The sequence below is a fragment of the Perca fluviatilis genome, chromosome 15 (genome assembly GCF_010015445.1).
Source record: "Perca fluviatilis chromosome 15, GENO_Pfluv_1.0, whole genome shotgun sequence".
Lineage (NCBI taxonomy): Eukaryota > Metazoa > Chordata > Actinopteri > Perciformes > Percidae > Perca > Perca fluviatilis.
Window position 1 is genome coordinate 12049307 of NC_053126.1, and position 27801 is coordinate 12077107.

General features: G+C 42.3%; 5 protein-coding genes across 5 annotated transcripts; 3 read left to right on the forward strand and 2 right to left on the reverse strand.

Moving 5' to 3' along the window:
* The first annotated feature begins 18 nt into the window (after window positions 1-18).
* rnf151 (ring finger protein 151) lies at window positions 19-2926 on the forward strand. Its single transcript, XM_039823908.1, has 4 exons — window positions 19-473; window positions 1018-1187; window positions 1308-1404; window positions 2275-2926. The coding sequence occupies exons 1-4, from the start codon at window positions 471-473 to the stop codon at window positions 2743-2745; spliced, it is 741 nt and encodes a 246-aa protein (XP_039679842.1). The 5' UTR covers window positions 19-470; the 3' UTR covers window positions 2746-2926.
* Window positions 2927-3420: 494 nt separating this feature from the next.
* On the forward strand, window positions 3421-5876 carry rps2 (ribosomal protein S2). Its single transcript, XM_039823907.1, has 6 exons — window positions 3421-3513; window positions 3825-3962; window positions 4071-4160; window positions 4865-4972; window positions 5064-5397; window positions 5660-5876. Exons 2-6 carry the CDS (start codon window positions 3828-3830, stop codon window positions 5830-5832), a joined length of 840 nt encoding a protein of 279 aa, XP_039679841.1. The 5' UTR covers window positions 3421-3513; window positions 3825-3827; the 3' UTR covers window positions 5833-5876.
* A 655-nt stretch (window positions 5877-6531) lies between these two features.
* Window positions 6532-8495, reverse strand: ndufb10 (NADH:ubiquinone oxidoreductase subunit B10). Its single transcript, XM_039823910.1, has 4 exons — window positions 8270-8495; window positions 7790-7928; window positions 7183-7322; window positions 6532-6679 (listed from the first exon to the last, which is right to left on the reverse strand). The coding sequence occupies exons 1-4, from the start codon at window positions 8415-8417 to the stop codon at window positions 6591-6593; spliced, it is 516 nt and encodes a 171-aa protein (XP_039679844.1). The 5' UTR covers window positions 8418-8495; the 3' UTR covers window positions 6532-6590.
* An 845-nt stretch (window positions 8496-9340) lies between these two features.
* On the forward strand, window positions 9341-13755 carry LOC120573979 (60S ribosomal protein L3-like). Its single transcript, XM_039823906.1, has 10 exons — window positions 9341-9478; window positions 10112-10304; window positions 10769-10937; window positions 11017-11152; window positions 11765-11951; window positions 12043-12203; window positions 12363-12464; window positions 12797-12892; window positions 13063-13182; window positions 13305-13755. The coding sequence occupies exons 1-10, from the start codon at window positions 9476-9478 to the stop codon at window positions 13362-13364; spliced, it is 1227 nt and encodes a 408-aa protein (XP_039679840.1). The 5' UTR covers window positions 9341-9475; the 3' UTR covers window positions 13365-13755.
* LOC120573975 (testis-expressed protein 2-like) lies at window positions 13474-26511 on the reverse strand. The gene is made up of 12 exons (XM_039823903.1): window positions 26099-26511; window positions 20782-22129; window positions 19506-19706; window positions 18799-19066; window positions 18417-18604; window positions 17652-17852; window positions 16813-16912; window positions 15958-16090; window positions 15680-15817; window positions 14661-14870; window positions 14344-14464; window positions 13474-14160 (listed from the first exon to the last, which is right to left on the reverse strand). The coding sequence occupies exons 2-12, from the start codon at window positions 22039-22041 to the stop codon at window positions 14020-14022; spliced, it is 2961 nt and encodes a 986-aa protein (XP_039679837.1). The 5' UTR covers window positions 22042-22129; window positions 26099-26511; the 3' UTR covers window positions 13474-14019.
* Window positions 26512-27801: the final 1290 nt, after the last annotated feature.

A 27801-nucleotide genomic window follows, 5' to 3' on the forward strand; every position in this document is an offset into this window, starting at 1 on the left:
TTACAACATGTAAACAGACAGAAATCCTATTTTAAAAAAGCATCCAAAGTAGTGGTTTCTGGAAAATTGAAGTTTAGAAGTAACATATGTGGATGTTATGTGATCATTAGAGTCTCTAAATTAACTTTGACTTTTAAATTTGGTCCCTGAGGCTCACAACAATAGACTCAGCTGGAGCTATTCATGTTCAAAAGTTCCTGTTGGACTCGTGGAGGCTGAGCTTTGATGCTAGAACAGAAGGGAAAGGACGCGCTCCATAATGAGCGCCATTATCTCCGTTCGTTTCCATAATTTGTTTTCATTTGTCCGCGCGCGCACACACACGGTCCCTTCTTCATGTTTTGTCAGGAATGTTCATGTGTGTGTTGTATTGATAACGCGGGTGTGTTTCGCGTGTGACATGTGAGTGGACCGATATGGAGTAAAACATCGCCCCGGGAATGGAAACACGGTGAGGAAAGAAGATTGTCATGGTGAGTACACAACAGCTTATGTTTATGTATTTATGTATCTATCTATCCATTTTATTACGGATGCTTGTGGTCAATTTTTTAACTATTACACATGTAGGGCCTATCCTTATGAGAACAGCTATTTTTTCTAATATTTTGGTTAACTCTGAAATGTTCTTTTCCTTAAAAATGCATATTGTCATGGTATTTGTTTTATTAGATATTACAAATAAACTTAAACGTGTATATAAGCATTTAGTAACGATCTGTTTAAAAACAGTTTTGAGGAATTACTTGCTTTTTGTTATTATGTAATCGACTTTCCAGAACAATTATGTTTTGTCATCTCTTGCCTTTATGTTGAAAACACTGTGGATGGGTTGTAAGCAGCTATGGAGCCATGTTTTACAGCTGTAGAGAAAGAACTGACCTGGGTACACAAGGGGTCTCAGTTTGTCCATCTCCTCAGCTGCCACAACTCTACCCTGTCTCCTTGAAATGTATGATAATAATAATACACTATGATAACCCAGAATAAAGTATTATTTATTTTGGCCACATCCAGGCGGACCCAGAGGTGTCAACACAGAGTGGGGGCTATGATGTGGAGCTGTTTGTGGAAACTCCAGACTATGATCTTGTCTGCACCATATGCCAGGGGGTCCTCAGGTGTCCAGTAAGAGCTGCATGCCACCACATCTTCTGCAAGAAATGCATCTTACAGTGGCTGAAGAGGTAGTGAACATGGATCAATACCACTGGGGGAAAAACAGTGTAAAGTTGTACTGTATTGGATTGTTATTAATGTCTGTTCCACACAGAAGAACAGGACTAACTGATGTTTATCCTTTACAGGCAGGAAACCTGCCCCTGCTGCAGGAAGCCTGTTAACCCGAGCTTGATCTTTGTCATGTTCAAGCTGAGCAAATCTATTGGACGCATGAAGATCAAGGTAGGAAATGGAAAATATGTCGGACATTTGTACATAAGAGTCAAAGGTATATGTACTGTAATTATGACAACTCTCATTTTAGTAATTGAAATAAGGAACACATCTAAATAACTGATAACATGACCTAAAAAGGGACCCTCTAATCTTGAAGCTCTGGGGAGGGGGGGGGTTGGTAAAGGGGTCCCCTGTAGATTTTTGCTCTGGGTGTTTATCTGGCCTTGTGAATTGGTTTACAGGGCGTATTCATGTAGTATTGGTTACAGTAAGGATGAGACTATGGTCCTTTTCATGAACAATACTTATAACTAAAAGCGTGCCCCATACATTATTTTCATGATCAATTAATTTAAACATTTTTTTTTCAATTAATTAATTCATTAACAAGTCTATAAAATGTCAGAAAACTCACTCCACTACAGTACAGAGGGAAATAGTGTACTTTTACTTGACTACATTTATTTGACAGCTTTATTACTTTACAGAGTCATATTTTAGATACAAAATAAATGATGAGCTTAAGGCCTATATAATATATATAAATCACTGGGAGCATTTTTAAAGTAGATTATGAGTAATTTTACTTTTGATTTGACTTCAAGTAAATTTTGCTAATAATACTTATAATAAGTGATATTTTTAATGTAGGACTTGTACTTGTAATGGATTATTTTTTTACTGCAGTATTGCTGCTTTTACTTCAGTAATGTATCTGAATACTTCCTTCACCACGTGTAATCTCACGTCTGCTTGAATAATAAAGTCAACTAACAGTGCAGTTGAGAAATACTTCATGCTGCAGGCATACTGTATGTGAACAATATCTTCTATAGCTATTGATTTCTTTGTATTTCGCTGTCTGGCCTCTTACAGTGTAAGAATGAGATCCGTGGTTGTGCAGAGACCTTCTCCCTTTCGGAGCAGTACTGCCACAGCATGAGCTGTCTGTACGAGCTCATCCCCTGTCCGTACCAGGGCTGCCGGGCGCAGCTCCTCCGCCGGGACCTGGACACCCACGCACGTCACTGCGAACACTGGCGTCAGCCCTGCCACATGGGCTGCGGGACAGTTCTCTCCCACCGCACCCAGGCTCAGCACAACTGCTACAAGCAACTAAGGCAGGAGTATGAAGTCAGACAGAGGAACCACAGGGCCATCGCCACCGCCCTGCAGAGGAAGATGAGGAGAATGCAGAGCACCATGGCCCACATGAAGAGGCAAATAGGGCTGATATGTGAGAGCCTGGAGGTAATGGACGATCTGCACGAGGTAGAGGAGGAGGACCTTGGAGAGAGCAGTGGCAGCTCTAGTGGGACTCCGAGTACCAACAACAGCAACTGCTGAGGGACGAGTTAGTTACTGCTGCTGGTTGGCTGCTGCTGTGTATCATTTCTGCATGTGTTCATTTCTTCAAAGGTGTGTGCTTTTAGAATATGTAGGTAGGTATATGATTAAAAAGAGTGAATTTGTAACAATTTTGTGCTGTTGTTTCATCTATTTTTAAAATAAATCATTAAACTGTCATCCTAAACTTCATTCAAGAGAAGAGCGAGCCTATGTTGTGTGTGTGAGTGATGAATATGTCCAACAAAAGAAGGTTATGTCAGATAAAATCAATGCATAACAGGGAACTATAAGTGTGCACACTGAATAAATACATACAATCTAAATAATTATAAAATTTAGTAAAATAAAATGATGTCCTCCGACAGGCAGGCAGTTTTTCTGTGTTTTTTCACTGTAAGGGAGCTTATGTTGATGTTCATGACTAGTTTTGTTTGCTTTTTAAAATGTTAAAATATTACTATTTTCATTGAGAAGATATAAAATCAAATCAATATCAACCTCTTAAAATTCCCCAATAAGGGATTCATAAAGTTCTTCATCAAATCAAATCAAAGCATAGGACAGACAAGAGTCCATGGATGTACTGTATGATAAAATAACAAAAGATTCAGGTCCTATTTTATACAGTCTATGTTCTGAAAAAGCCGCCGCTAGGGGCAATATTCAGCACATTCAGTTTTCTTTTAAAGGAAATATCGCGATAAAGACTTCTACATAAAACCCGGCGGGACTTCTCTTCGGTCTTCTTCCTGTTATTACGATCACGTAAGTTGAATGTGAAATAATTCTCTCCGATCAAAATCTTGCTTTATCTCGCACATCCTTCTCCCAAACGCCTTTATTATACCTGCAAGTCATACAAGACTATGTTATTTCAAAACCCTGTTTGTATTTATGAGGACAATTAGGCAGAATTTGAGATATTTGTAAATATTGAAGTGAAGTTTTTAAACGTTGACTATGGCGGCGATGCTCGTTTTACGTGAAATAAATGAAGTGGCTAGACCGATGCCTGCTAACTTATACGCTCCGTTGCTTTAGCAAATATTAATTTTGATCTGTACTTTGTTCTGCAGCAAATGGCGGACGACGCCGGTGGTAGAGGAGGTTTTCGCGGAGGTTTTGGGGCAGGTGGCCGCGGCAGGGGCCGTGGACGCGGCAGAGGCCGTGGCCGGGGCCGCGGTGCACGGGGCGGCAAGGCCGAGGACAAGGAAGTAAGTTTAAGACTCACTAGTATTTTAAATTAACATTTGGTAAAATAATAACCACTAATAATTCTTAAAACTACAATTTTACATTGAGATGTTCTGTCTTTTGTTAAGTGGGTGCCAGTCACCAAGCTGGGCCGCTTGGTTAAGGACATGAAGATCAAGTCCCTGGAGGAGATCTACCTGTACTCTCTGCCCATCAAGGTAAGCAGTGTGTAAGGGTGACCACAGTGACAGACTTCCAACTATTAACGTTAAATAAAGACGTTCTGATACGAACAGGGGACCCCAGGATGGCCCTGTTAATGTAAAGCCTAATAACACTGTTTCTTGTTGGCCCCAACTTGTACGTCATCCTATTCAAAGTCATAGAGCTAAACAGTTTTCTCTGAAAAATACATCCTGACAACTTTTGAATCCTTCCTATAGCAAATAGCTGAAAATTAGAGAGGGCTGCACGATATGAGGAAAATATGTAGTTGCAATAGGATTCACTATACTGAGGGAATGATCATTTTTGTATAGTTCTTCTCATTGAAATGATTGTGATTTTTGCGAAGATCTGTACCCCCCCCTGCGATTTGAATATTGCACTAGTCCATATTTTGATAAAGTTGCGATTAATTGTGCAGCCCAAAATTAGATGTCTGGTCTTTTCTCATTTTATAAAACGCAAAAGAATAACTTGTGTGTGAACATACTTGAAACATGGGAGTGGACAAATGGAACAAAATTACTTTGGTTTTTCAAAGATCATAGATTTTATATAAGAAGATGCTTTGCTCTGATTTGGAGGTTATCTTAATACTTGCAAGTATATTAAGAACTGCATGGATATGCATGCAACACCTTATGTTGGATTTGGGTTTGTTACTATAGCAAATCTATTTGTTTTATTTTCCCTGCAGGAGTCTGAGATCATCGACTTCTTCCTGGGTTCTGGTCTGAAGGATGAGGTGCTCAAGATCATGCCTGTCCAGAAGCAGACTAGGGCTGGTCAGCGCACCAGGTTCAAGGTGAGTTATTAACTCAACTCTGTAATAAACAATCAGCGTTAACATCCCATGTTGTTGGTTCAGATGTGACATTGTTGGCTTTTGTTTACAGGCCTTTGTTGCCATTGGCGACTACAATGGCCATGTGGGTCTGGGGGTGAAATGCTCCAAAGAGGTGGCCACAGCCATCCGTGGTGCCATCATCCTGGCCAAGCTGTCTATTGTCCCCGTCAGGAGAGGTTATTGGGGTAACAAGATCGGCAAGCCCCACACCGTGCCCTGCAAGGTGACTGGCCGCTGTGGCTCTGTCCTGGTGCGTCTCATCCCTGCCCCCCGTGGTACTGGCATTGTGTCCGCCCCTGTGCCCAAGAAGCTGCTCATGATGGCTGGTATCGATGACTGCTACACCTCTGCAAGGGGCTGCACCGCCACCCTTGGCAACTTCGGTAAGATTCTTCTGATGGTTGCGTGTCTGTCTGTCTGGTTTTCTCCTTGCTCTGCTCAGCTTCACCTCTGCAGTGGTGTAGTTGTCGTTATCAGGAGAGAAAGAAACGAGTATTGTAATGCACGGCAGAGAGACCGTCTAATGGTCTCCTCTGTTCCCCTTTTCAGTGCTCTACAGTTTTAAAAAAGAAAAGACTGCAGCTCTGTGTTTTGGAGCTCCGTCTTAAGCATCTACTCATTATTTCTTTTTAATTTCCTCATCAGCCAAGGCCACCTTTGATGCCATCTCCAAGACCTACAGCTACCTGACCCCTGATCTGTGGAAGGAGACGGTCTTCACAAAGTCTCCCTACCAGGAGTTCACTGACCATCTGGCCAAGACTCACTCCAGGGTGTCTGTGCAGAGAGGACAGCCTGTCCAGGCCCCTCCCTCCTAAACTTTTTGTACAGAGAATTGTTGAATAAACATTCTGAAACGACATGTAATGTGTATTTTTGTTACTTGTGCTGAACTCATGGCAGAACAATGGTTTGGATTTGCATAAACTCCTCCCGAGGCCCAGTAACTAATCACTAGGGATATGAATGCAGTAAAACGTCAACTAGTGACAATTTAACAAATTGGGTTTACAGTTTTGCATTAAGAGTTTACCATGAGCACTACCACTCAGGGGTGGGTGATGTGTGTGTAAGTGTCATTGCTCTAGGTAAATATTAGTCACTATTTTGAGGGAAAAATACAATTGAAATTGTGAAATAAATGCTTTTGGCTAATCCAGCAAATTAAATTCCTAACAAGTCACAACACATGTATATAAAAATCACTACTTTAGGGCGAGATCTATATCCTTGGCAACAATCTGAGACAAATCTATCCTCTCACATTATCTATTGCTGAGGGCGTGTTGATTAATGTGATGTGTTGGAAAAATTAATCTTTCCTACTATATGGTTGTTTAGAAGACCCAATTAAAGCTCATTGTGCAGGAAGGTCACTTGAAAATATAAAGTTGCACCAACTTCAAGAGTTATATGTAACTTGGACACTTTTTATAGCACTGGGAGATCCATGCATGCACCGTCACAGAGGGCTGGGTGTTAAGTCACTTTGAGGACAGAGTGGACAAACTAACAGACATGATTTATCACATACATTTTATTTTACAATTATTACATAGGACAGATAGTAGGTAACTTAAGCACTTGAGGCCTGAGCAGCCATCATCCGTTCTTTCTGCTTCATTAGACATTTCCTGCCACTGCCGTACGCTCCCAGGTCTCCATCTGGAAAGAGGCAGGTCATGAATTTAACACGTAGTGAAGCCAAGCAAAAGTTAAAAGTGATAAGACAGGCCAATGTTCACATGACAAGATATCATTTTGATTACCAAGTCTATAAAATATCCATGATATTCCAAAACCAAAAGGTGATGTCTTCAAATTCCTTCTATTCAATTTATATAAAAACTGAGAAAAAGCTTCAACTTCTCACATTTCAGAAGCTGGAACCAATGTTTTTTTTTTAATTGATCATCAAAACAGTTGCCAAATAAATTTCTGTCAATTGTTTCAGCTCTACAACAAACTTGTGTTCTACTGCTTTTGTACAATAATGAACATTTAGTGACACACTGTAGAGTAAATCCTCCCTTAGCCTATTTTAAGCATTTGCTACACTGTTGTATTTAGTCAGCAGTGGGACAGCACGCTGTAGGATTCATGAATGCTTCAACATTTTCTTTCTATTTCACCACATATGTCCAAGCTCCAAACAGCACATTACTTACAGCGTGACTGAAAGTTTTTGGTTGCCTCGTTGAACTGCTCAATTTCCTTGGCACAGTTCTGCTGGTAGCTGGCTCCTTCTCTCTGATGGCAGGCCCTCATACGCTCCTGGACAACTTTCACAATCTCCTGGTCCACTTTGCTGAGGAAGGAAGACAAAAACACAGGGTAACACTGTTCAACAGTATCTCCAGTGATGATAGTGGCACCCTGACCACTACAGCAACCTTACAGGTGTATTAATTCACTATTGAGTCCTTATAATAAGCATACATTCTTACTCACACTTTTGTTTTATATCGAAAGTCTTACTATTAAAAAAGGCCCCTCTACATCATTTTCCTAGTTACACAAGCAAATTCACTGCCTTCTGTCCCGTTAAACCACTGCCACTTTCCAGTTTTAGAACACTAATATTGCCCATCCTGCCATTAATATGAAACAATTACTGTACTTAACAGGATTGATAACACGCATTTCATGCATTACTCAAGACAAAAAAATTTTAATTGATGTCATTAATGATTATACCCAAAACCTTACTGGCGCAGAATACAGTATATCACTAAATGTTTTACACGTTTAACAGCATCTCTGCGTGTTACTCACTAGTCTCTCCTCCACTGCATCTCAGCCTCATAGTAGCAGAGGTAATCTCCCTGCTGGCACTCCGTCAGGTCAGGAACACGACGGAACTTCTGGTGGTAGTATACGGACTTGTTTTTAGCCCGGATGCTATCAACAGCATCTAGATGAGAAGGAAAAACAGTAAAGGGAAAGAGCATTGTTAGATAAACCTAGCCAAGGCCATGTGGGTTGTACTAGCTACGATTTGATATGTCTAGCTATATGACGCTAGCTAGCATAACACCTAGCTAGTGAATTGCTAACTAACTGTCCGTTATTGCCACAAACCAGAGCCGTATAACTTATTTTGTGTAATATGTTGCAAGACGGCAACAGTGATAGCAACGTTATAAAGTTAAAAAAATACTTACGATATGTAACGTTATACTACTAACAATATGTCTCCTGATAGCTGTGTTGTTGTGCTAACGTTATCCTGTTAGCACAGTTAGCTTTCGTTACCTCTAAATGTGGTGACAGGCAGGTCCACGGAGTAATAGAAGAGTTTAGACAGAATCAGGGCTGGGTTTGGCAGAGCTGTCTGTTTGTCCACAGCCGGAGTCTGCCGGGGAGGCTCCGGATATGCTCCTTTATCAAAGTCTGTAGGCATTTTTGCCTTATTTTGACCAGGACTAAAGAAATCCTACAATTCGACCTCGGCAGCTCTCCTTTCCAGGTGGCGCATGCGCAGACGACATACATAATGGCGAAATAGAGGTCAACAAAAGTAATAATATCTTGAATACGTTTAATTCTGATTATAATAAAAAAAAGTATTACTCGTTACACATATAATCCCAAACGAGGAATTTAGCACAAGCCCAATAACTATAGCCCAATGTTTTAAAACATGGAGGTCGAAGGGTAAAGGTCACAGGTGGAGCTGTTGTACCATGGAAATGCAGCAGGTGGTGGTGGTGCAGGGCTGACAACCTTCAATCACTAGTGCACAGTGTGCCAGTGAGAATTTCTGGCACTTAAAATATTATGATATATGATATTTAATATAATAATGGATGATATCTAGCTCTTATTACTATTAGGCCTATTTTTTGTATGTCACTTTGGACAAAACAATTAATTACAAAACATGGCTAATAAAACCAGTGTGAGAGAAGAGAGACAGACACATACAGCCTCAACAAGCAACACACACACACACACACACACACACACACACACACACACACACACACACACACACACACACACACACACACACACACACACACACACACACACACACACACACACACACAGAGAGAGAGAGGGAAGAGAGATCATGATTCAGCAACTTTCACATGTTGCTGAATGCTGCTCTTTAAAGAAAGAGAAAAGACTGTATCTGTCCAAAAGCAGGTAAATGTTGGCCTTGTGTCGTGACCACCTTTACAATGAATGAAAACTTTCTTCGTCCTTTCTCTCTCCTTTCTTGGCCATGTGGTTCCTGTTCGCTGAGCCTCCCCTCCCCACCACTTCAGACCTCTGAGTTTACCCTCTTCCCTTCTCACGTCAGAACTTGGCATAGATTGCCTTGTTTGAAAGCCAATACGTCTCCTCAACTGGGCCAAACACCAAATTAGAGCCCTTACACTCTGTATCATCTTATATGACCCTTACATGAGCACTGGTCCCTCTTTCTTTCTATCCACTGGACGGTGAGCAGACATGGTCAGTGCTTCTCTTATTTTTTGGTTCTTTTCTACTATAAAGGAAACATTGATTTGCAGTATTGTCTTCTACATGCATGTTTGTATGGTTAACTTTGGTTGGCCTGCGTTTATAAAGGAAGTTGAAGCAAATTGAAAACTTATCTTGTAATGGCTACCTTTGAGGAGACCATGTGGAATACTGAAATGGTGACTTCTTTTTATGTAACATCCCATCGTCTGAGTTTTGTTTATTTTTCGTCCGGTGCTGAATTTCTGAATCATATTGAATGGGACAAATAAACCAATGCAGAAAGTAAACACATGGCCTGAACAGAAAGGCAACACACCTGAAAATTAGGGGACTTGATTCTATTACAGTATGTTCGTATGATGTCGCATTTCATTTTATTACAACTTTAAAGAATCTTTGGAAATTAGGCCAAAATCAGTTGTTCAAAAACAGGACAGAGGATGAAATTTGCTACGCTAAGTACAGGCATGGATTATTGTGTCTCTTCTTAATATACTACTGTAGTTCTTGTGGTATTATTGTACAAATAATTGTAATACATCTTGGATACACTTCCATGGGATTATCTGGGTTTCATGTTAATAAAAAGTGACTGTGACTGTGTGGTTTATGCCTTTCCAGTCTCATCGTAAATTCCACGCACCCCGCCATGGACACATGGGGTTCCTGCCCCACAAGCGTTGCAAGAAGCATAGGGGCAAGGTGCGCACATGGCCTAAAGATGACCCCAGCCATCCTGTCCACCTCACTGCCTTCCTGGGATACAAGGCTGGCATGACCCACACACTGAGGGAAATGCACCGCACTGGCCTCAGTATGTACGACTGGACTAACTGTAACATGGATGCATGGGAGGAGTGAGCAAAGTGATGAGTGATGTTCGCTGTTTGTTTGAGAGGATAATGGGCCCTTAAGTTACATGGTACAGTAAGCTACTGTGTTATGTAGCTTACTGTGTTCTATCCAGAGCCTACAGCAGTTTAGCTTCTGGAAGCACCAGCATGAAACATTATCATATTATTACATTGTTACAGGATGTTAATGGCTTATATACTGTTCTGTAATTTTTGCTATGTGGTGGGGTCAAACAGCCTAAAATATATGATATATGCTTCAATGGCTATCTCTTTTATATTGCATATTTTTGCTGTATATTGTTCAATAATCATGAAATACCACACATATCCATTGTTAAAATGATATGCTTGATTGACTTTTTCTGAATACTGACAGTTAAAATATCTCAGCAGACCATTTTTTTCAATGTTTCTTCCACAGAGCAAGCAAAGCGAGAGGAAGTAGAGGCGGTTACCATCATTGACACTCCTCCAGTCATTGTGGTGGGGGTAGTGGGATACATTGAGACTGTCCGTGGCTTGCGTTCCTTCAAAACCATCTTTGCTGAGCATCTCAGTGATGATTGCAAGCGCAGATTTTATAAAAACTGGTGTGTACATTTTGTTCCCTTGTATGTGCAGCAAATTGACAACATAGTTGTTGCCTTACTGGGTATTTCTGTGTTTCAGGTACAAGAGCAAGAAGAAGGCCTTCACAAAGTACAGTAAGAAGTGGCAGGATGAGACAGGAAAGAAACAGCTGGACAAGGATTTCACTCAGATGAAGAAATACTGTTCAGTAATCAGGGTTATTGTTCACACTCAGGTATGCCAGCCAGTTAACAAGTAAATTCAAAGCACAATCCAATTGCTGTCTCATCCCACGTCAGTCAGAATCCCCTGTTCTAATGATTTGCAACTATTCACATATTGGCAGCAACTGAATGCACCCCTGTAAAAGGGAAGAGGTGTCAGAGTTATCCAGCTGACCACATGCAATGGACAGAAAAGCTGCCACATCTCAAATCCCTTTGCTGCCAAGAGACAAACAACTCTGACTATTACACTCTGTCCTAGGGGGAGCACTGGAGGAGGGTGCCGTTTCAAATAGCAGTTTAAAAATAATTCTCAGGGCTGGCTGCTCACCCAGGCTTTGCCAAGGGAAAACCTTTATGTTGGCAGCAAACAAAATGAAGATTGCCAAGATCTCAACTCTTACCAGTTTTGCTGGGATCTTTTTCTGTGCAGGTTTCAGCTTCAGAAGTGGGAATAGGATCAAAATGTGCTCTTAAATATCAGGGCTGTGGTAATTGAACTTCAAAAGATTTCAAACATGATCCTGTGCTAAATAATAAATCGAAGTATAGCAAGATATCATTAGAAACATTTTTCTAGATTTTTCCTTTCAGTTGCAGTTTACAGGCTTCTCCATTTCCAGATGCGATTGCTGCCCATATCGCAGAAAAAGGCCCACATCGCAGAGGTGCAGCTAAACGGGGGAAGTATCTCTGACAAGGTGGACTGGGCTAAGGAGCGCCTGGAGCAAGCTGTGCCTGTCTCTGCCGTCTTCTACCAGGATGAGATGATTGACATCATTGGAGTCACCAGGGGTCGTGGCTTCAAAGGTTAGAAGCGTGCTATGACTATTTGTGCAGGTCCAAGGACTTGTAAAATGTACTCGTATATATACTTATTTCTGTCTCTTTGTGATGATAGGTGTGACAAGCCGTTGGCACACAAAGAAGCTTCCCAGGAAGACTCACAAGGGTCTGAGGAAGGTGGCCTGTATTGGAGCCTGGCATCCGGCCCGTGTGGCGTACACTGAAGCACGTGCTGGTCAAAAGGGCTATCATCACCGCACTGAGCTCAACAAGAAGGTTAGCTGGGAGTTAGGGGTCCAATTTCACCCCCTCAAGACTTAATCTTCATCAGTTCTTAGGGAAAAAGCTTTTGTTATAGGAAATATCATTATAAGTATACATAGGTAGGTTTGATATAATGCTGTGTGTCCATGCTTGAGTTCCTTGTGTCCCCAGATCTACCGTATTGGTAGGGCTGTGCACGTCCAGGATGGAAAGGTGATCCGCAACAATGCCTCCACTAGCTACGACACCAGCCAGAAGTCCATCACGCCCATGGTACTCTCATTTTTAAAGATTATAATATGCACTAAAGAAAGGCTTTCTAAGAAACCCATATCTATAATGTAATACTGCAACACTGCACAGGGCATTATAATGCATCATGATGCACCATGTTTGTCTGCTGGTATTATGAGTATAGTACTATTTTATAAGTTATACCACTTTTGTATGACAGGTTATAAGGTGGTGGTGATGGTGTTCACTTATAGGGCATATCTTATTATGCACTATATATAAGAGATTTATAGAAGTGATAGCATATTTCTATATCTCATTTACCCTTCATTCCCTAATTTATCCCTACTTCCCTATTGTCCACCCTATAGGGAAGCTTCCCCCACTATGGTGACGTGAATAATGACTTTGTCATGGTGAAGGGATGCGTGGTCGGGCCAAAGAAACGTGTCCTCACCCTCAGAAAGGTATGTGTTTTTGAAAGGCTAATTTTAGATCTTACAGGCAGCTTGCAGTATTTGTACACAGTTGTATCTAATTTACTGTCAAAGTAAAAATGTACGGCTCCTAGTAAATCATTGCGGGACATGTACAGTAAGTGTACATCTTTGTGTCTTTCCTTCCCCCACCCCCCTAGTCTTTGCTCGTGCACACATCTCGCAAGTCCAAGGAGACCATCGAGCTCAAGTTCATTGACACCACTTCCAAATTTGGTCATGGCCGCTTCCAAACTGCCCAGGAGAAGAGGGCATTTATGGTGAGCAGGAAAACCGTTTGATGCACACACAAATCCGATTACCAGGAAATTCTCCAGTGTTAACATAATCACTGTTGAATCCTTCTGTGCTATTTTAACAACGACCTTTGGTGTACTTGCAGGGGCCTATGAAGAAAGATGCCCTGAAAACACTGCCGGAGCCTCTGACCGAGGAGGCCTGAAAAAAAATTCTCATATCTCAATTCCCATACAATGGGTTTCAAATACACTGTACTTTGTGCCATGTGTAAATTGACACTGGTGATACATAAATGCAGTTTAATTCCACAGTTAACATAAATTCTGTTTTTATTCACTGATTAATCCATGAGCATATCAACACTGTTCAGAAATAACATGCACCATGGTAGCTTGATTCAACATCAGGATTACCATTATCATCTCATGTTCACAACCCGTAACAGTATCAGTGGATTAGAAAATGGATGTTAGCATAGTTTGTTCAATCAGCATAATAATTCATTGACAACCTTGTTTTATGTGCAGTAAAGACATCCAGTTTTTGCATCTTTTATCAGTGTTGGCATCAAATAAAAAAGTTCCCTTTTGGTGTATAATGTGCCGTCACTGGTGTACAGTTCAATCATCTTCACAGTAGGGGGCACTTTAACACCATTTTCACAGTTGCAAGGTCGATGCCGTGGTCAGCGTGCCTTCAGGTAGTCGTCTATCCTGCACTGGTTACAACCAACACACTCAGGATGAAGCCGGTACCCAGCTGCAGCAGCCTCCGAATCCATTAGACATTCATGGCAATCGCTGCACGCAATGGCTATTTTGCATTGACATAATCCTATCTGTGGCCTCAAAGGGGCACTACTCTGACAGGTACTCCTCCATGGAGGATTGGTGGGATGAGGAATGGATTGAGGATTGGTGGGATGCAGGTGGGTTGTCCAGGCCAGATGTCATCAGGGGCAGATATAGATCGTCCATATTGGGCATCACAAGCACTTTCTGTTGAGGGGAAAAGGACAACAAAACCATGATTAACAATTAGAGCAATGATCTCACTGTTTTTAATGATATGGGAAATGCTACTTCTCATACTCCTCTTATACAAAGTAAGTAAGTAAATTATGTTTGAATCATTCATTTGATCTTTTTCCGCAATATGGACAGATTCCCTGATTGACTGACCTGGAACTCACACTGGAGTTTTTTCTCGATCCACTCAGTGACATGAGTGAAGGTGACCTCCCTCTCCCCGAGCGTGGGTCGCACATGCAGGTCTAACCTGGGAGGCACCCGGAAACTGTACCTGGGAGGACAGTTTTTCCAACACTATTTATTTTAAATTTTCACACCAAATGACATACAACAGAGGCCATGGCGAACGAAACATTGTCAAAACAGTATGTCAATTCTCCTCAATTCCCCTACCCCACCTGCAAACCCACCCAGTTCAGGTAGAATTTTTTTAATATGAAATGACAGCGAACAAGTAAAGTCAGTACCATATCCTGTCAGTAGGTGGAGGTGGGATGTTTATGGCCAGAGTACCAGAGAGCTCTAGGACCTCGACGCTGAGCATCAGAGGCATGTTGGAAACCTCAGCAATCTTCTTCCTGATGTACTCGTTCTCGGTGGCTTTCTGGAAGTACTTGGACTTCGCTATCTTGTCCACAAATCTCAAAATCTTCCTACTTGTGCTGCCACCAGTGTGCCTGGGGGAAGGATTAGGACATGATCACAGATGCAGAGTAGGACTGTGAATCTGAATATGACCGGGATTGGGACATTCAAACTTTTAGCATTTTCCCCTTCTGGACACAACCAAATTAGTGGTGCCACATCAGGTGTTTTCTGTTATCTGTTAAAAAAAATTCACAGCACGTGGAAATTACCTTATTTACACAAAAATCTTGGCTTGTAAATAACTATTCATTTCAACACTTAAGTTGTAATTACGGCTGAAATCTACAATATATCAGAATATACATTGCAGTATGTAAGTCAGTGGTTTCAAAACTTTTTCTGTCATTCCTGTCTTTGAAGGCCTGAAAAATGCTCCTGCACTTTTCCTCACCGGTAACAATACTGGAGTAACTTAAAGGAGGCGTGTCGGATTTGAAATAACATCAAGAACATTAACTGCATGTTACTTTTAACATATTTCTCAGTACTTCCTGTTGTGTAGATGAAAAATGGCAGTTCAATTTGGCCCAAGCTAACAGAGCACAAAAGACGCTAAGGTGCTCTGACAGTAAGTTGTCAAAGCAGGTGGACTTAATGGCCATAACGATGCTGCACTGCATTGCTATAACTGGAGTACAGCATCATTAAGGTCATTAAGTCCATAATGTCTGCAATTAGCAACAATATTAGTTACACCTGTGTTTGACAAGTCAGACTATCTGCTGAGCAAAATTGGCCTAGGGTGCAAACACAAGTGTGACATGCTTACAATGCAGTGCAGTTTTGTGACCTATAATGCATGATATATTTGATCTGTGTTATAAAGTTGTTAATTTACCCTTCAGCCTCTAACACTGTGTTCTTATCTCCCAGAGACCCCTGTGGCTCAGAAGAGGGGACTTCCTCTTCATCAGACGAGCCTGCGCTGGATGACTCTTCATCACTATCAGCCAGTATACATAGCCTGGGCTTAGAGCTGAAACACACGCCAGTGGTACATCTTAATGCCAACTACTGATCTTTGAAGACTCATTCATTCCTCCTCAAGTGTGCTCACATCCACCTCCACACTCTCTCTTTATCTGTTGAGGGATATGAAACAGGGAAATGCCTCACCCCAGTTGCTGTGTCTCTAGAACGCTGTGAGCCTCGTCCTCTCCATCTTTACCCAGTTTACACAGGTTCATCTTAGTCTCCAGAGTCATCTGAAGGCAGCCTGTGTACACCACCTCCAGCTCCAGCCATAGGCCTTAGGGATAAAGAGAGAGAAAAAAACAGGTAGCATGTAAGATCAGATCAGATCAGACTTGTTATCAAGCCAACAGCTCTTCTTGATCTAGCCTGGCACAGTGTTGTTGCAGAAGGGACATTAGATCAATAGAGGATAGCTTGGGCATGTTATTGTAAATTAAGATTAGTCAAGGCCAAGAGGAGCTAATCTCTTAGGCATGAGACAACAAAAAGCATTTGGGGCGGGTGCGACAAACTTTGTAATGCAACAAATGAGATCATGGCCTAAGCTGATTGCAAGTTTGTGTCTGAGAGAAGATAGTTGGGTAAACCTTATTTGGTGACTCTTTCACATACAGAGTGGTATAGAAAAGAAAAAAACATGGCTAAGAGTTTGCAGCCAAGCTAGTGGCTCTGTGGGCCTTTAATTAGGCATAGCAATGTTTAGAGTGAAATGTCACCAGCATGCAACTTTAGGCGCTATATGAAAAGTTATTCAATTAATCCTGTACCAAATTTCAGGGCAATCCATCCAATAGTTGTTAGACATTTCACTCAAAACCACAGCTGTCAACCTCATGAGGAAAAGTCAGGGGATCACCAAAGTCATTAAGATTATCTGCACAATGAATATCTGTACTAAATTTCATAGCAATCTGTCCAATAGTTGTATAAGCAAGAGCGTGTATAGATGAGTATTTATCCAATGCAACATGTACGAGTGTGAAAACACAACTGTACCTCTGCGATCCAGTGTAGGTGTGGAGGTGCTGAGGACTTGAGGTAGACAAGTGCCCATATCTAGATCAGCCAGAGTCAGCTCATTCATAAAGTATGGCAACTATAATAAGACAAACAACGCCTTTTAATTAGTAGAAATGATGCGTTCATGTCAGAGAGAAACAGTTCCACATGGAATCTGTGCAAAACAAATAGAAAGAGGCTCCACAGAGGAAGCTAATTACTTCAAACAGATGAGCAAGCAGGGTAAACCTGCAGTGTGTATGTGTGTGTGAAGGACAGAGGAGCAAGATAGTAAAAAAAGGATGGTCTGTGTCAAAGTGGAGAGCAGGAAATGAGTAATGAGATGGTGCAGTGCCATCAGCAGTGCTCCACTATTCACTCCCACCTCCTGCCTTTGGTACCAGAGGGAGTCAAATGCACCAGAGGGAGTGCATTATCAGCACACACACACACACACACACACACACACACACACACACACACACACACACACACACACACACACACACACACACACACACACACACACACACACACACAGGAAAGAGAGCATTGATGTGCCTAATGTCACATCCTTTGACCTTATGCACAAACCAGCCTTGATGTTCACGTCATATTATCGAGTGACACAGTGTATAGTGAGAATACTCAATGCTGCCTAGCCATGTCATTAGTCACTATGACACTAATGATAATGCTGCTGCTGATGGTGGTGTGAATACGACGATAAACGTGAATATAAAAACCAAGAGCATCAGTTTGTCATTTTGTCAACCAAGGACTACGGTTTCCGACTAAACTTTAAAAAATAAATCACATTTCTCGTCCACCCTCACCTTGATCTTGCTGAGTTTCTTCTGGATCTTGTGCGCCACCTGATCGGTCCAGTACTTCTCCTGCAGAAAGTCCCAGAAGATTCGTCCTACCAGGGAGTTCACCCAGGTGGGTTGGCCTTCTGCAGAGCATCCATCTGCCAATGAACCTGCACTGGGCTCAGCTCCAGGTTGACCTCCAGATCCGTGCTCTTCATTGTTAATCTGCAGGGAATAACACAGAAATGAAACCATGAAAGGCATATATGTTTGCAGAAACATTTTTCAGAGGTTAGATGCTAGACGCAAGATAAAAATGTTTGCCATTCCTATGCTTATCTATCCTCAAGCTCCATTTATATCCTCTAAACACCTGGACAGACTGTCTCTATGTGGGATGCCAATCCCCAACCACACAAAACCAGGATAAGCAGCTCAGTCAGGTATGCTGCAGTCAGTTCCTCATAATATCCTTCCAGCCAGGTGATACCTGATATTTCTGCACATTGACATTTGGTCTAGTCAGCAGGAATGTTTTTGGCTGAGCCAGCATCCTAGAACAAGGTTGGTCTGAGCAGAACAGTAGCTGACATTGTAGCTCTGATCACTGTGGGTTATGTAGAGTATTACCATGACATGCAGAGGGTAAGTAGAGCAGAGACCAAGTCCATATATCTGCTCATGCTGTAAATTAAACCTGTGGAGAGTACATCCCTCTACAACCTCCCGTGCTGTGATATTCGACCCGATTCTACATCTAAAAGCTAAATAAAAGTGTTGCTCATTGACCTTCTTGTGGGTTGTGGGGCTTCCTTTTTCACTATTGCAGGGGCTGAGGGTGGGATTGCAGCTCTGCGAGCCAATCAGCTGAGTCATGTAGGTGCTGTACTCCAATAGTGTTCTTGTTTTTATAGCTCCCAGAAAGTCGTGCAGCTCTTCTGTGCTTTCTTTAGCACCGTCTCCACCACATGGTGTTTCTGAGTGACAAAGAGAAAAGACAGACATGAAGTAAGTGGGCCGAAGGAGCTGGTAAACATAACTCAAAGACTCACAGAAACAGTACAATTCTGAGCATCAATCTTTCCTGCACTCAATTCAACTCGACGACTGTATGCATGTTTAAAACAAACTAAATTGCTCCCAACCACCATAACTCCAAACACTGTCTTACCTGCATTCTCCTCCCTGCTTACACTGCTCTTGGCTGCAGACAGGAAGTGCTGGAACCACTCCTCCTTTTCTCTTCCTGTGCGGCCAAACAGGTACAGGGTGACAGGAAAATGGGGGTCCTGAATGACGTGTCTCTCTGCCCTTTCTTCCTCCTCCTGCCCTTCAACCATACTCTCCTCCCCTACCTCTCCTTCAGCCAAAGTGATGCAAATGGGGTACTTCCTGTTCCAGATCCTCTTGCGGGCCAAACCAGGTGGCAACAGAGACACCTGAGATTAAAAGTAACGGAAAGGAATGATAAAGGAAAAGTGTCCTTTTTTTTAAATCTATATTTTTTTCTACAAGAGATGCTGGCAGGCAGACATTTGGTTGATAGGTCGCCATTGCCAAAGTGCTTGGCACATTGATTAGATTGTGTGTTGTGCTTTATTCTATCACCCTATTGGAAGCTAGTGCAGCAGCTGCCTCAATATGCTACTGGGACAGTAGCCGGGTCAAGTTTATTCAGAGCATCATCACTTTAGTCGTAATCCTTCGGTCTTTCACCTCCGTGTTAGATGACAATGTGGGTGCAGAGAGATAAGAGTTCAGGCGAGAGGTCATCTTCTCTTTCACTCCCCTCTGAGGAGGGACATGCCTGCTCCCCTGGGACCTAGAAATTATATATATATATATATATATATATATATATATATAAAATACACTGACCTTACAGTTAGCCAGCTTGAAAGTGCGGAAACGCAAAAACACAGCTTCATGGGACGTCTCATCAAACGCTGCCCACCGGGGGATGTTAGCACGTGGGTACGCCAGACGCAGCTGGCTGTCCTCAAGGGTAACATAGACAGAGTGTGTGATGGAGGGGTGGACGGTCTCAGGGTCGTAGCTGAGTGTCTCATTCATCCAGCCCTGGCAGAAAATGATGAGGGTCTCAATCAGTCACACATCACCTCACATTTCCCTTTCAGAATTGATATTTAAAGGGATACGCCACCGTTTGTTGAAATAGGGCTTATCACGGTCTCCCCTAGCTGTAGATAGGTGGGCCAACACATTTTTTGTGCATGCATCGTTTTAGTCCGGTGCAACACCGGCAGTGCCGCCGCTAGTTAGCTTAGCGTAGTGAATGGAATCCTATGTTGCCGGTTAGCATGTTGTGAGTAAAAGTGAGCCAACAAAAGACAAAAAAACAACCTAATTACTTGCACTGAGACAAAAAATGCGCTGGCCCACCTATCTACAGCCAGGGTAGACCGTGAAAAGCCCTATTTCAACAAACGGTGGCGTATTCCTTTAACACTGTGTTGAGGCTATATTTAGGTGCATTTGACAGAGCTTATATCAACAAAAATATGTAAACTTGGTAAAAATCTACTCAGGCAAATTAAATTCGCAGTGGGTGGTGCAAACTGTGACAATACAGCTCAGCAGGAGAGGAAACATGAGACATGGTAGAATACGTCTCATTTAACACTGCGGACTAGTCTTTGAAACAGCCCACAGCCTTCTGTTAGTAACTCCTCTATCCTCATAAAAATTCTAATGCTTACTCTGCATTTATTGAGGCAGCCAGTCTCTCAGCAGAGCTGTCAAGAAGTGCTTTGAGAAAGCTATTATCAAAATGGTCTTTAGATGCTGAACCTGCTGGGCCTCAAGGCAGTTTTTTGTGCAGTAATGACCTCAAAACTAATCCATTAGGTACCACTGACAACACTTATCATTAGAGGTATCCATTGCCTCACATGGCTGCTGTTGTTTGTTGTTTTGATCTCTCAAACATTAGAGCGTGAACCTCATTTCCATGTAGCCAAATCTGTAACAGGAAAACAGAAAGTGGCTTCTTGCTCTCTGCTGCACTCACATGTGTATTACACTCGAAAGAAACAAAGAAGTAAAGTCTGGTTAAAAGTAGAAAGAGACAAAATGTAGATGAAATGTCCCATTAATGTTCGCCTCTCTTTGTTGTATTTTACTCATCTATTACCTCTAGGATTTCTGGATCTGTGAGCTCTCCATCCATTGGATCCATGATCAGGGGTCTGGATTTACTGAAACGAGAGCCCCTGTTGTTTCTGGCAGATGAGCGTTGCGGGGCAAACATGAACACTACCACCAGACCCAACATAAAGCCGCAAGCAACCCCCACGGACAGACCAGTCACATAGGAGGGCAGGGGCAACACAAAGAAACCGTAAGCAAGAAGACCCACAGGAAAGAGCCAGTGAAGAGGCAGCGATGAGCCTGGCACTGTGATTCGAGACTGGGTGTAAATTCTATGATGTTTCCCTCTGGACCCATTCTGGAGCTCCAACGCCTGAATCTTATCTCCATAAGTACGCATTTCTAAATGGCTGTCACTTCTGTGGCGTTCTAGGGAGACACAGGATTTCGTTAAGGAGCCCTTTTGCAGTCGTCTCAGAGGCGTGTCACACACACCTCTGTGCTCCCCTTCAGCTCTCCTCCGGCACTTAAGGTCTGCATCTTCACTACCCCCGTCTCTTCCACAGCTGCCTTGGGAGGACGGGGAGTCTCCGGCACAAGAAGCCCTCCCCTGCTTGGGGCTGCCGGGGCTTTCGTCCCCCATAATCTTACTCAGCATGCTCAGCGGATCCTGCATGGCCTCGGAGAACTTCCTCCGTGTGTCCTCCAGCTCAGCAATCAGAGAGCTTCCCCGAGGTTCAGGGGGGGGTATGCCGCCTGTGGAAGGAGGTGATACCCAGTCATCATTCTCATTCAGCTCTCCTGCTTCAGACCTGATTTTCGGACAGGGAAGCTGCTTCCAGGGATGCAAATGCAACTTGGAGTCTGACTTGGAGAGGTTGACCTCTGGCTCGACCCGGCGAGAAATCTCGGTGCTCAGGGACTTGACCAAGCTGAGCAGAGGTTTGCCTCGCAGGGAGCTGCTCTCCCTCGGCTTCAGGTCTGTGGAGGAGGATTTGACCAGGTTGGTGGTGACAAGCAGATCTGCTGATGATGCTGACAGATCAGCTAAAGAGCCCGGGGATGAGGGGGAGTGAGACAGGAAGGGGGACTGGGAGTGGTGACCTAGGCTCAGGTCCAGATCCATCCCCAGGCTGATGTTAGGCTGGCTCGCCCGGTCCTGCGGTTTGTCTTTGGAAAAGGCCACGATGGGACCGTCATTGTGGCCGTCCAGGCTGAAGATGAGCTTGCTGTCTTCCATGCTGGCAGTCAACCAGGAGCTACTGTGAAAATGTGGTGGACCAAACGGTGTCCCTGAAGACATGGAGCATGGCGCTAGCACTGGGAGTCTTTGACTGCATGTAGACTTGTAACGACCTCCCCGGGTATCTTATTGTCCATCATTTTGGATGCTGGAAATATGGTGAGAAACAAGAAAAAATATATTAAACATGGTTATATAAACAGCTTTAACAAACTCATAGCAACATTATTACCTTTAATGACAGTATAACATTTAAAATTAAGCCTCTCTGCTACTTGTTCATCTGCTGCTCTAACCTTCTTCCTATTCCTGTCCTCTCTATTGCTTTTCTAATTTTCTCTCCCCTTTCACCTCTCAGCCTTTCACTCTAATCTCCTCTGTACTTTCTCCTTTGTCCTTTTTACTCCTCCTCTGCAGGGACGCAGGGAACTTTGTGTGTTTGGCTGTGTGTGTGCTGTCAATTCACAATTTACGGGTGGATGAGTGCTTTGTTATTGGAATCATCCATAAAAAACCATAAGCACAGAGATTTTAATGTAACAGTCAGAGCATGTTTGTGCCTAATCAACACATTTGTCTTATCCAAGGAGTACTGAAAGATACTCAGTACAATACTGGACTTCTTCTCCCGTGTTACCTTGCCTGCAGACGTTGAAGACTGTCACTCATTACATCCTCTGACTAGATTCTCCTAGATGGCTCAGGAATTCAAAGCAGCAGCTCTTCAATCACACAATCACTTCTCTGAACTCATGGCTACCTGAGGTCTGATTGAAGTAAAACACAGAGAGAAAACATCTTCATCTGTGACAGCATGTGCTTGTGTTGATGATGAAAGCCAACACATTTGATGCAGAGATAAATATGCATGCACGCTCCCTTCATTATTCCATCTATTGTGCATAACTTCCTACGATATCATACGGAACCGTTCATGAGAATGCAATTGTTTTTGTAACTGAGATTTACAACCTGGACCATCACACAATCCAGTTGTCGTCACTCAGATACAGGCTTGGGGACTCGAGTTAGACTCGAGTTGCAAATTTTAGGACTTGAGACTTGCTTGATAAACATTCATAAAAGACTCGACTTGACTTTGACTTGATATTCATGACTTGAGACTTGACTTAGACTTGAGTCAAATGACTTGAAAAAAGTCAAAAATGACTTGGACTTGCTTGAGACTTGAAGGTTAAGACTTGAGACTTGCTTGTGACTTGCCCATGTGTGACTTACTCCCATCTCTGCTTAGATAACAAATGATCAGTTTACGACTCAGAGTAAGAGCTCAGTTACAGCTATTAGTAAGGCTTACGCTTCTCCATACCATGAGCTTAACTGGGAAAACAAGCTCCTTTTTTCCAACCACACCCTAACTGCTGTTCATCGTGCCTTCAAAAGCACAACAATCAGACACTCACTCAGGAAATCAGTGCTCATGGATGTATAACAAGCCCTTCACAGCAGATTAACTCTAATACTACATATTAAAGAGGATTTCACGACAGGAAATTAAGACACTTAGGACATGAATTCACTCTGATGAATGGGCAGTCTTTTTTTGGACAGCTGTAGACAGGAAAGGGGGGAGAGAGGGGAGGGACATGCAGCAAAGGGCCGCGGGTTGGAGTCGAACCCCCGGCCCTGCTGTAAGGACTGAGCCTTGCTACGTTGGGCACACCATCAACCACGTCAGTGTCTTTTAATTTCAGATACATTTGCAGATACATTGCCATTTACTTGTGCAAGCTGTCAGCCACATGCATGCATGATGTGGTGTCACACAGACAGTAGTCACAAACTGGCTTTCTGATCAATACAAAGTGTCTGTACTTACAGAGAAGTGCAGGATAAGAAAATTGACAAATATCAGTAAAAGCCAAGCTTATTAGACATAATCAACCCGAAAATACTAATTCTACTTTTGTTGAATGTGAAAGTAAATGCAGGCGCTTATCAGCCCCAAAGATGCTAGTAAGGGGAGCCGTAAGATAATTTTGTCATTCTACTTTTGTGTCTTTGTTTTAGTCAGGTCATGTTTGTTTATTTAAATCTTCTTGTTCGTGTAAAGGCTGCAGCCAGATTCCTCACACAACAAAAGATGATAGTATGATCACAAAGTAATATTCAGAGGCCACATTTTTACAGAAAAGCAGCAAGAGAAAATGTAACAGTAGTGGACCTGATGAAAGGCTACAGATAGTTTGTTACCACGTTGCTCGCCTAATTTAACTTTCTCATTGGCTCCCCCGTTATTTCTACACTTCTCTGCACACTGTTTATAAGTAAAGATTGTAACTTTTAGCATCAACCTGCTGCACTTTGTTTGTCAAATCTAATTAACCAGAAGTGCTGCTCCACCAGTGCTTAAGCAGCTCCTGACAGCCCTGCATTACCAAAATCAATTTCTACTTTGGAGTCAATTTGGATCACTTCGTGCTGACAGGAGGAGGAAAACCTTTGCTGCTCTGTGGAATACAGAGTCAGCAGGGATTTGGCAGCTATCCGGTCAGGATTGTGGATGAACTTCTGCAGTAAGGAAGGAAAACCGTCAGTGGACTGAAGCCTGGAACCCCAGTTTTTGGTTTGTCCCCTGAGAGTCAAAAATGGAGCAGATTTTGCTGTTTTATAATTAGTAAAGGACATTTTCTTAAATGTAGTTAAATGTCAATGACCGAAAGGCATGTACAACCTCTTTGATGCTCCTAATTGAAGTGGGGAAGAGAAAACCGAGAAATTTGGTCCAATTGCAATGTACTTAATGTCATTTTCCACAAGAAAGGTCACATTAGAGCTGCAACGAATGATTATTTTCATTACTTCTCAGCTTGCTGATATTTATCAATTGATTAATCGTCAATGAAATGTCAAAACATTGTGAGATAATATAATGCCCGTCAATATTTCTCTGGGCCAAGAGCAATTTCTTTAAATATCTTGTTTAGCAAATTCTGACATTTGAAAAGCAGAAGTCAAAGAATATTTGGTATTTTTGCTTAAAAACTGAAACGATTAATGGCTTTTAAAAAAATAGTTGCAGAATAATTTTCTGCCAATCAACACACCAATTAATGGACTTAATGTTACAGCAGAGAAGCCCCAAGTGATACCAGGCCATTCAGTGTGGAGGAAAAAGTGAGTCTGAAATTTTTGAGAGCAAGCGTGGACAAGGTATTGCTGACTAACAGACATTTTTAATAACTGGAGGTATTGAAGGCCTAATGAAAAGTTAGTAAGCCTCATGACAAAGCCGCTGTCTATCTGTCCTCTAGTGTGCAAACTACTTTGTTTTTAGTTGGTGATCAAAATGGCACATGGCAAAATGATATCAAACCCTGTGTATTTGCTGAGAATGATGAGACAGGTATATTAAAGAGTCTATCAATGAGTAGACAGTAGTGGATCCCTTAAAATGGATTAAAAGGGAGAGGAAGAAATGACGTTACCATCAGAAAATCCCATTGTACCCTTACGTTGGCATGGGATTGAATCCTGCCCCCCCCCCAAAAAAAACTATCACGTCTTTCCCACACTCTTCTTTTTTGCCTTTTTAATCCTGGTTAAACTAGGACAACAGGATACAAAAGGACACAGAATGTGTTATCTCTCAAAGAGAAACTTAATAAAAACCCCAGTTGGAGTGCTGTATGAGTAAATGTGACTGTCTATGCGTCCCACTTTGTGCACACAGAGAGGCAGGAGGTTTATTTCAAAGGCTTAATCCTGTCCTTAAACTACCATTTGACCCTGGTGACTGACACATATAAGGTACAGGACTCTGTGTTTGTCTGGGTATCACATGGTCAGTGTTAGTAAAGCTGCACTTCATCTCATTAGTGCAAATCATTAAGACAATATCTCCAGAGCTAAAAGACGCTAGCTGGACAATGTGAGCCAAACCATCGATCAGGCATTCAAATGAGTCCCCTTAGCCCCTTTAACTTTGTGCAATTTCAAGAGAGCCTCACTACATAAATCTGTTCCCTTTCTGTCCTCACCTGTAGAAAATTTCTCAAGTGTTATATTTAAAAAAGGCAGCTATTCTGCTGCACTGATTGGGGCACTTTACAAAATAACAGGCGTCTGCTGTTATCAGTAAAACCAGAGCACTTACCTGAATCTGGCATGTCGAAATGTGGTTCAAGTGCAGGCTGCAGTGATCAGTGATCAGCGTGGATGCTGCAGAGCGCGGTGTGCTGCATCCACAGATGCGCACCATCCACCGACCGCAGGCAACAAATATTCGCTCAACTTCGCTCCGATTGTAGCCACTCTTCGTTGCAAAATCGCCCAAACTCCCTCAAAAAGATTGCATCCGAATAAACAGTTCAGCTTTAAGATAAACAAAACGCGTCGCCACCGTTCGACGTCGCTTCTTCGTCCCGCTTGCTTCAGGAGGCGTCAACCCAATACAGAATAATATGGGATGGGATTACTGGGAGCGTAGACCGGACGGAACTCTAATCCAGATTAGACTCGGGAGGCCGACAGTTGACGGAGTGACTCCTCCTCTCTGCTGCTGCGCTCAGCGTCAAAACACAGACTGAGCTCGACTCACCCCTCTCTGACACCGCAGTCCTGGACGCAGACTTATGTAATTGTGCGACCTGAAAAAAAACCCTCTTATTTAAAAGACAGAATTCTTGCAATTGATTATTAGGGATTCAGAGACCTGCATATGTGCAGCTATGATACTTCCCCAGAATTTCTTCTAATTCAATAATTTTTACTCCTATAGGAGATATTAATATAATGAAGATAGTAATATATATAAGATAGTAATATATTACTATCTTCATTATGTGTCTCACTATTAATGTGGAAAATAGATTTATGATCTTGGTCATTAAGTTTGGGATCGGAAGCAATAAATGCTGAGTGGGAATAGAGGACAGAGTTTTTAGGATGTGCATGGGTTATTGTTACATTGTTTCTTCCTGCTCATTTCAACCAGGACCAGCATATAGCTTCAGGGGAGCAGCCCAGACACTGTCAGGTGGCGATAACCTGAACTTGTATGATCTGACATTTAACTGCTGGCTGCACAACATTTTATGGGCAGGTTTATGCACTTAAATGTCCAGTATAGCCATAGCAAAACGTTGCTGTAATACTCTAAAAGCAAGAACCCATGCTTAAAGACAGAGATTGATGGTGCTGAGTGACATTTGCTAATTTCTGTCCCATGGGAGCAAATTATAAGTGTTCCAATAACCCAAAATACATCTCATGGAGTAATTTTGGTGTGTCAGCTGCCACCTGTTGGCCAAACTACAGAAGAAGAAATCTTTCTTTTGGCCTCAGGGTGATGCAGTCCCCTGCCCTTCACCTGGAGGAGCAGGAACTAACTCCTAATATGGATAAGCATCCACAGATTGCAAAAGGGCTTTTAACTATCCCAATATTAAGCACAGTTTGCTTATACTTGTTGATGAAATGTAAAATGGAGAAAATTACTTTAGTCATGTAGTTATATCTTGGTATAAATGCTTCATTAAGAGGCTAAATAAATAAACTAGAAAGAAGGTAGAAAACGCTGCAAATATTTATCATATCTCAGGCATAAGCAATAATCATGGAAGCAAACTGATTGTATCATGATCCAGACATTTCAGCAAACTGTGGCAAATGCAATTAAATTCAAAGCAGTATTCAGGGCAGCATTAAGTCCATTTATCCAGACTGTATTTGAATGAAATCTGAGCATACTCTAGTATGCTTGGATGAACAGAACCTGCTCTTAAACAGTTCGGAACTAATTTTTCTGATTATTCCATCACCACAAGAATGCAGCACAAATGCCCTATCTTGCAATGT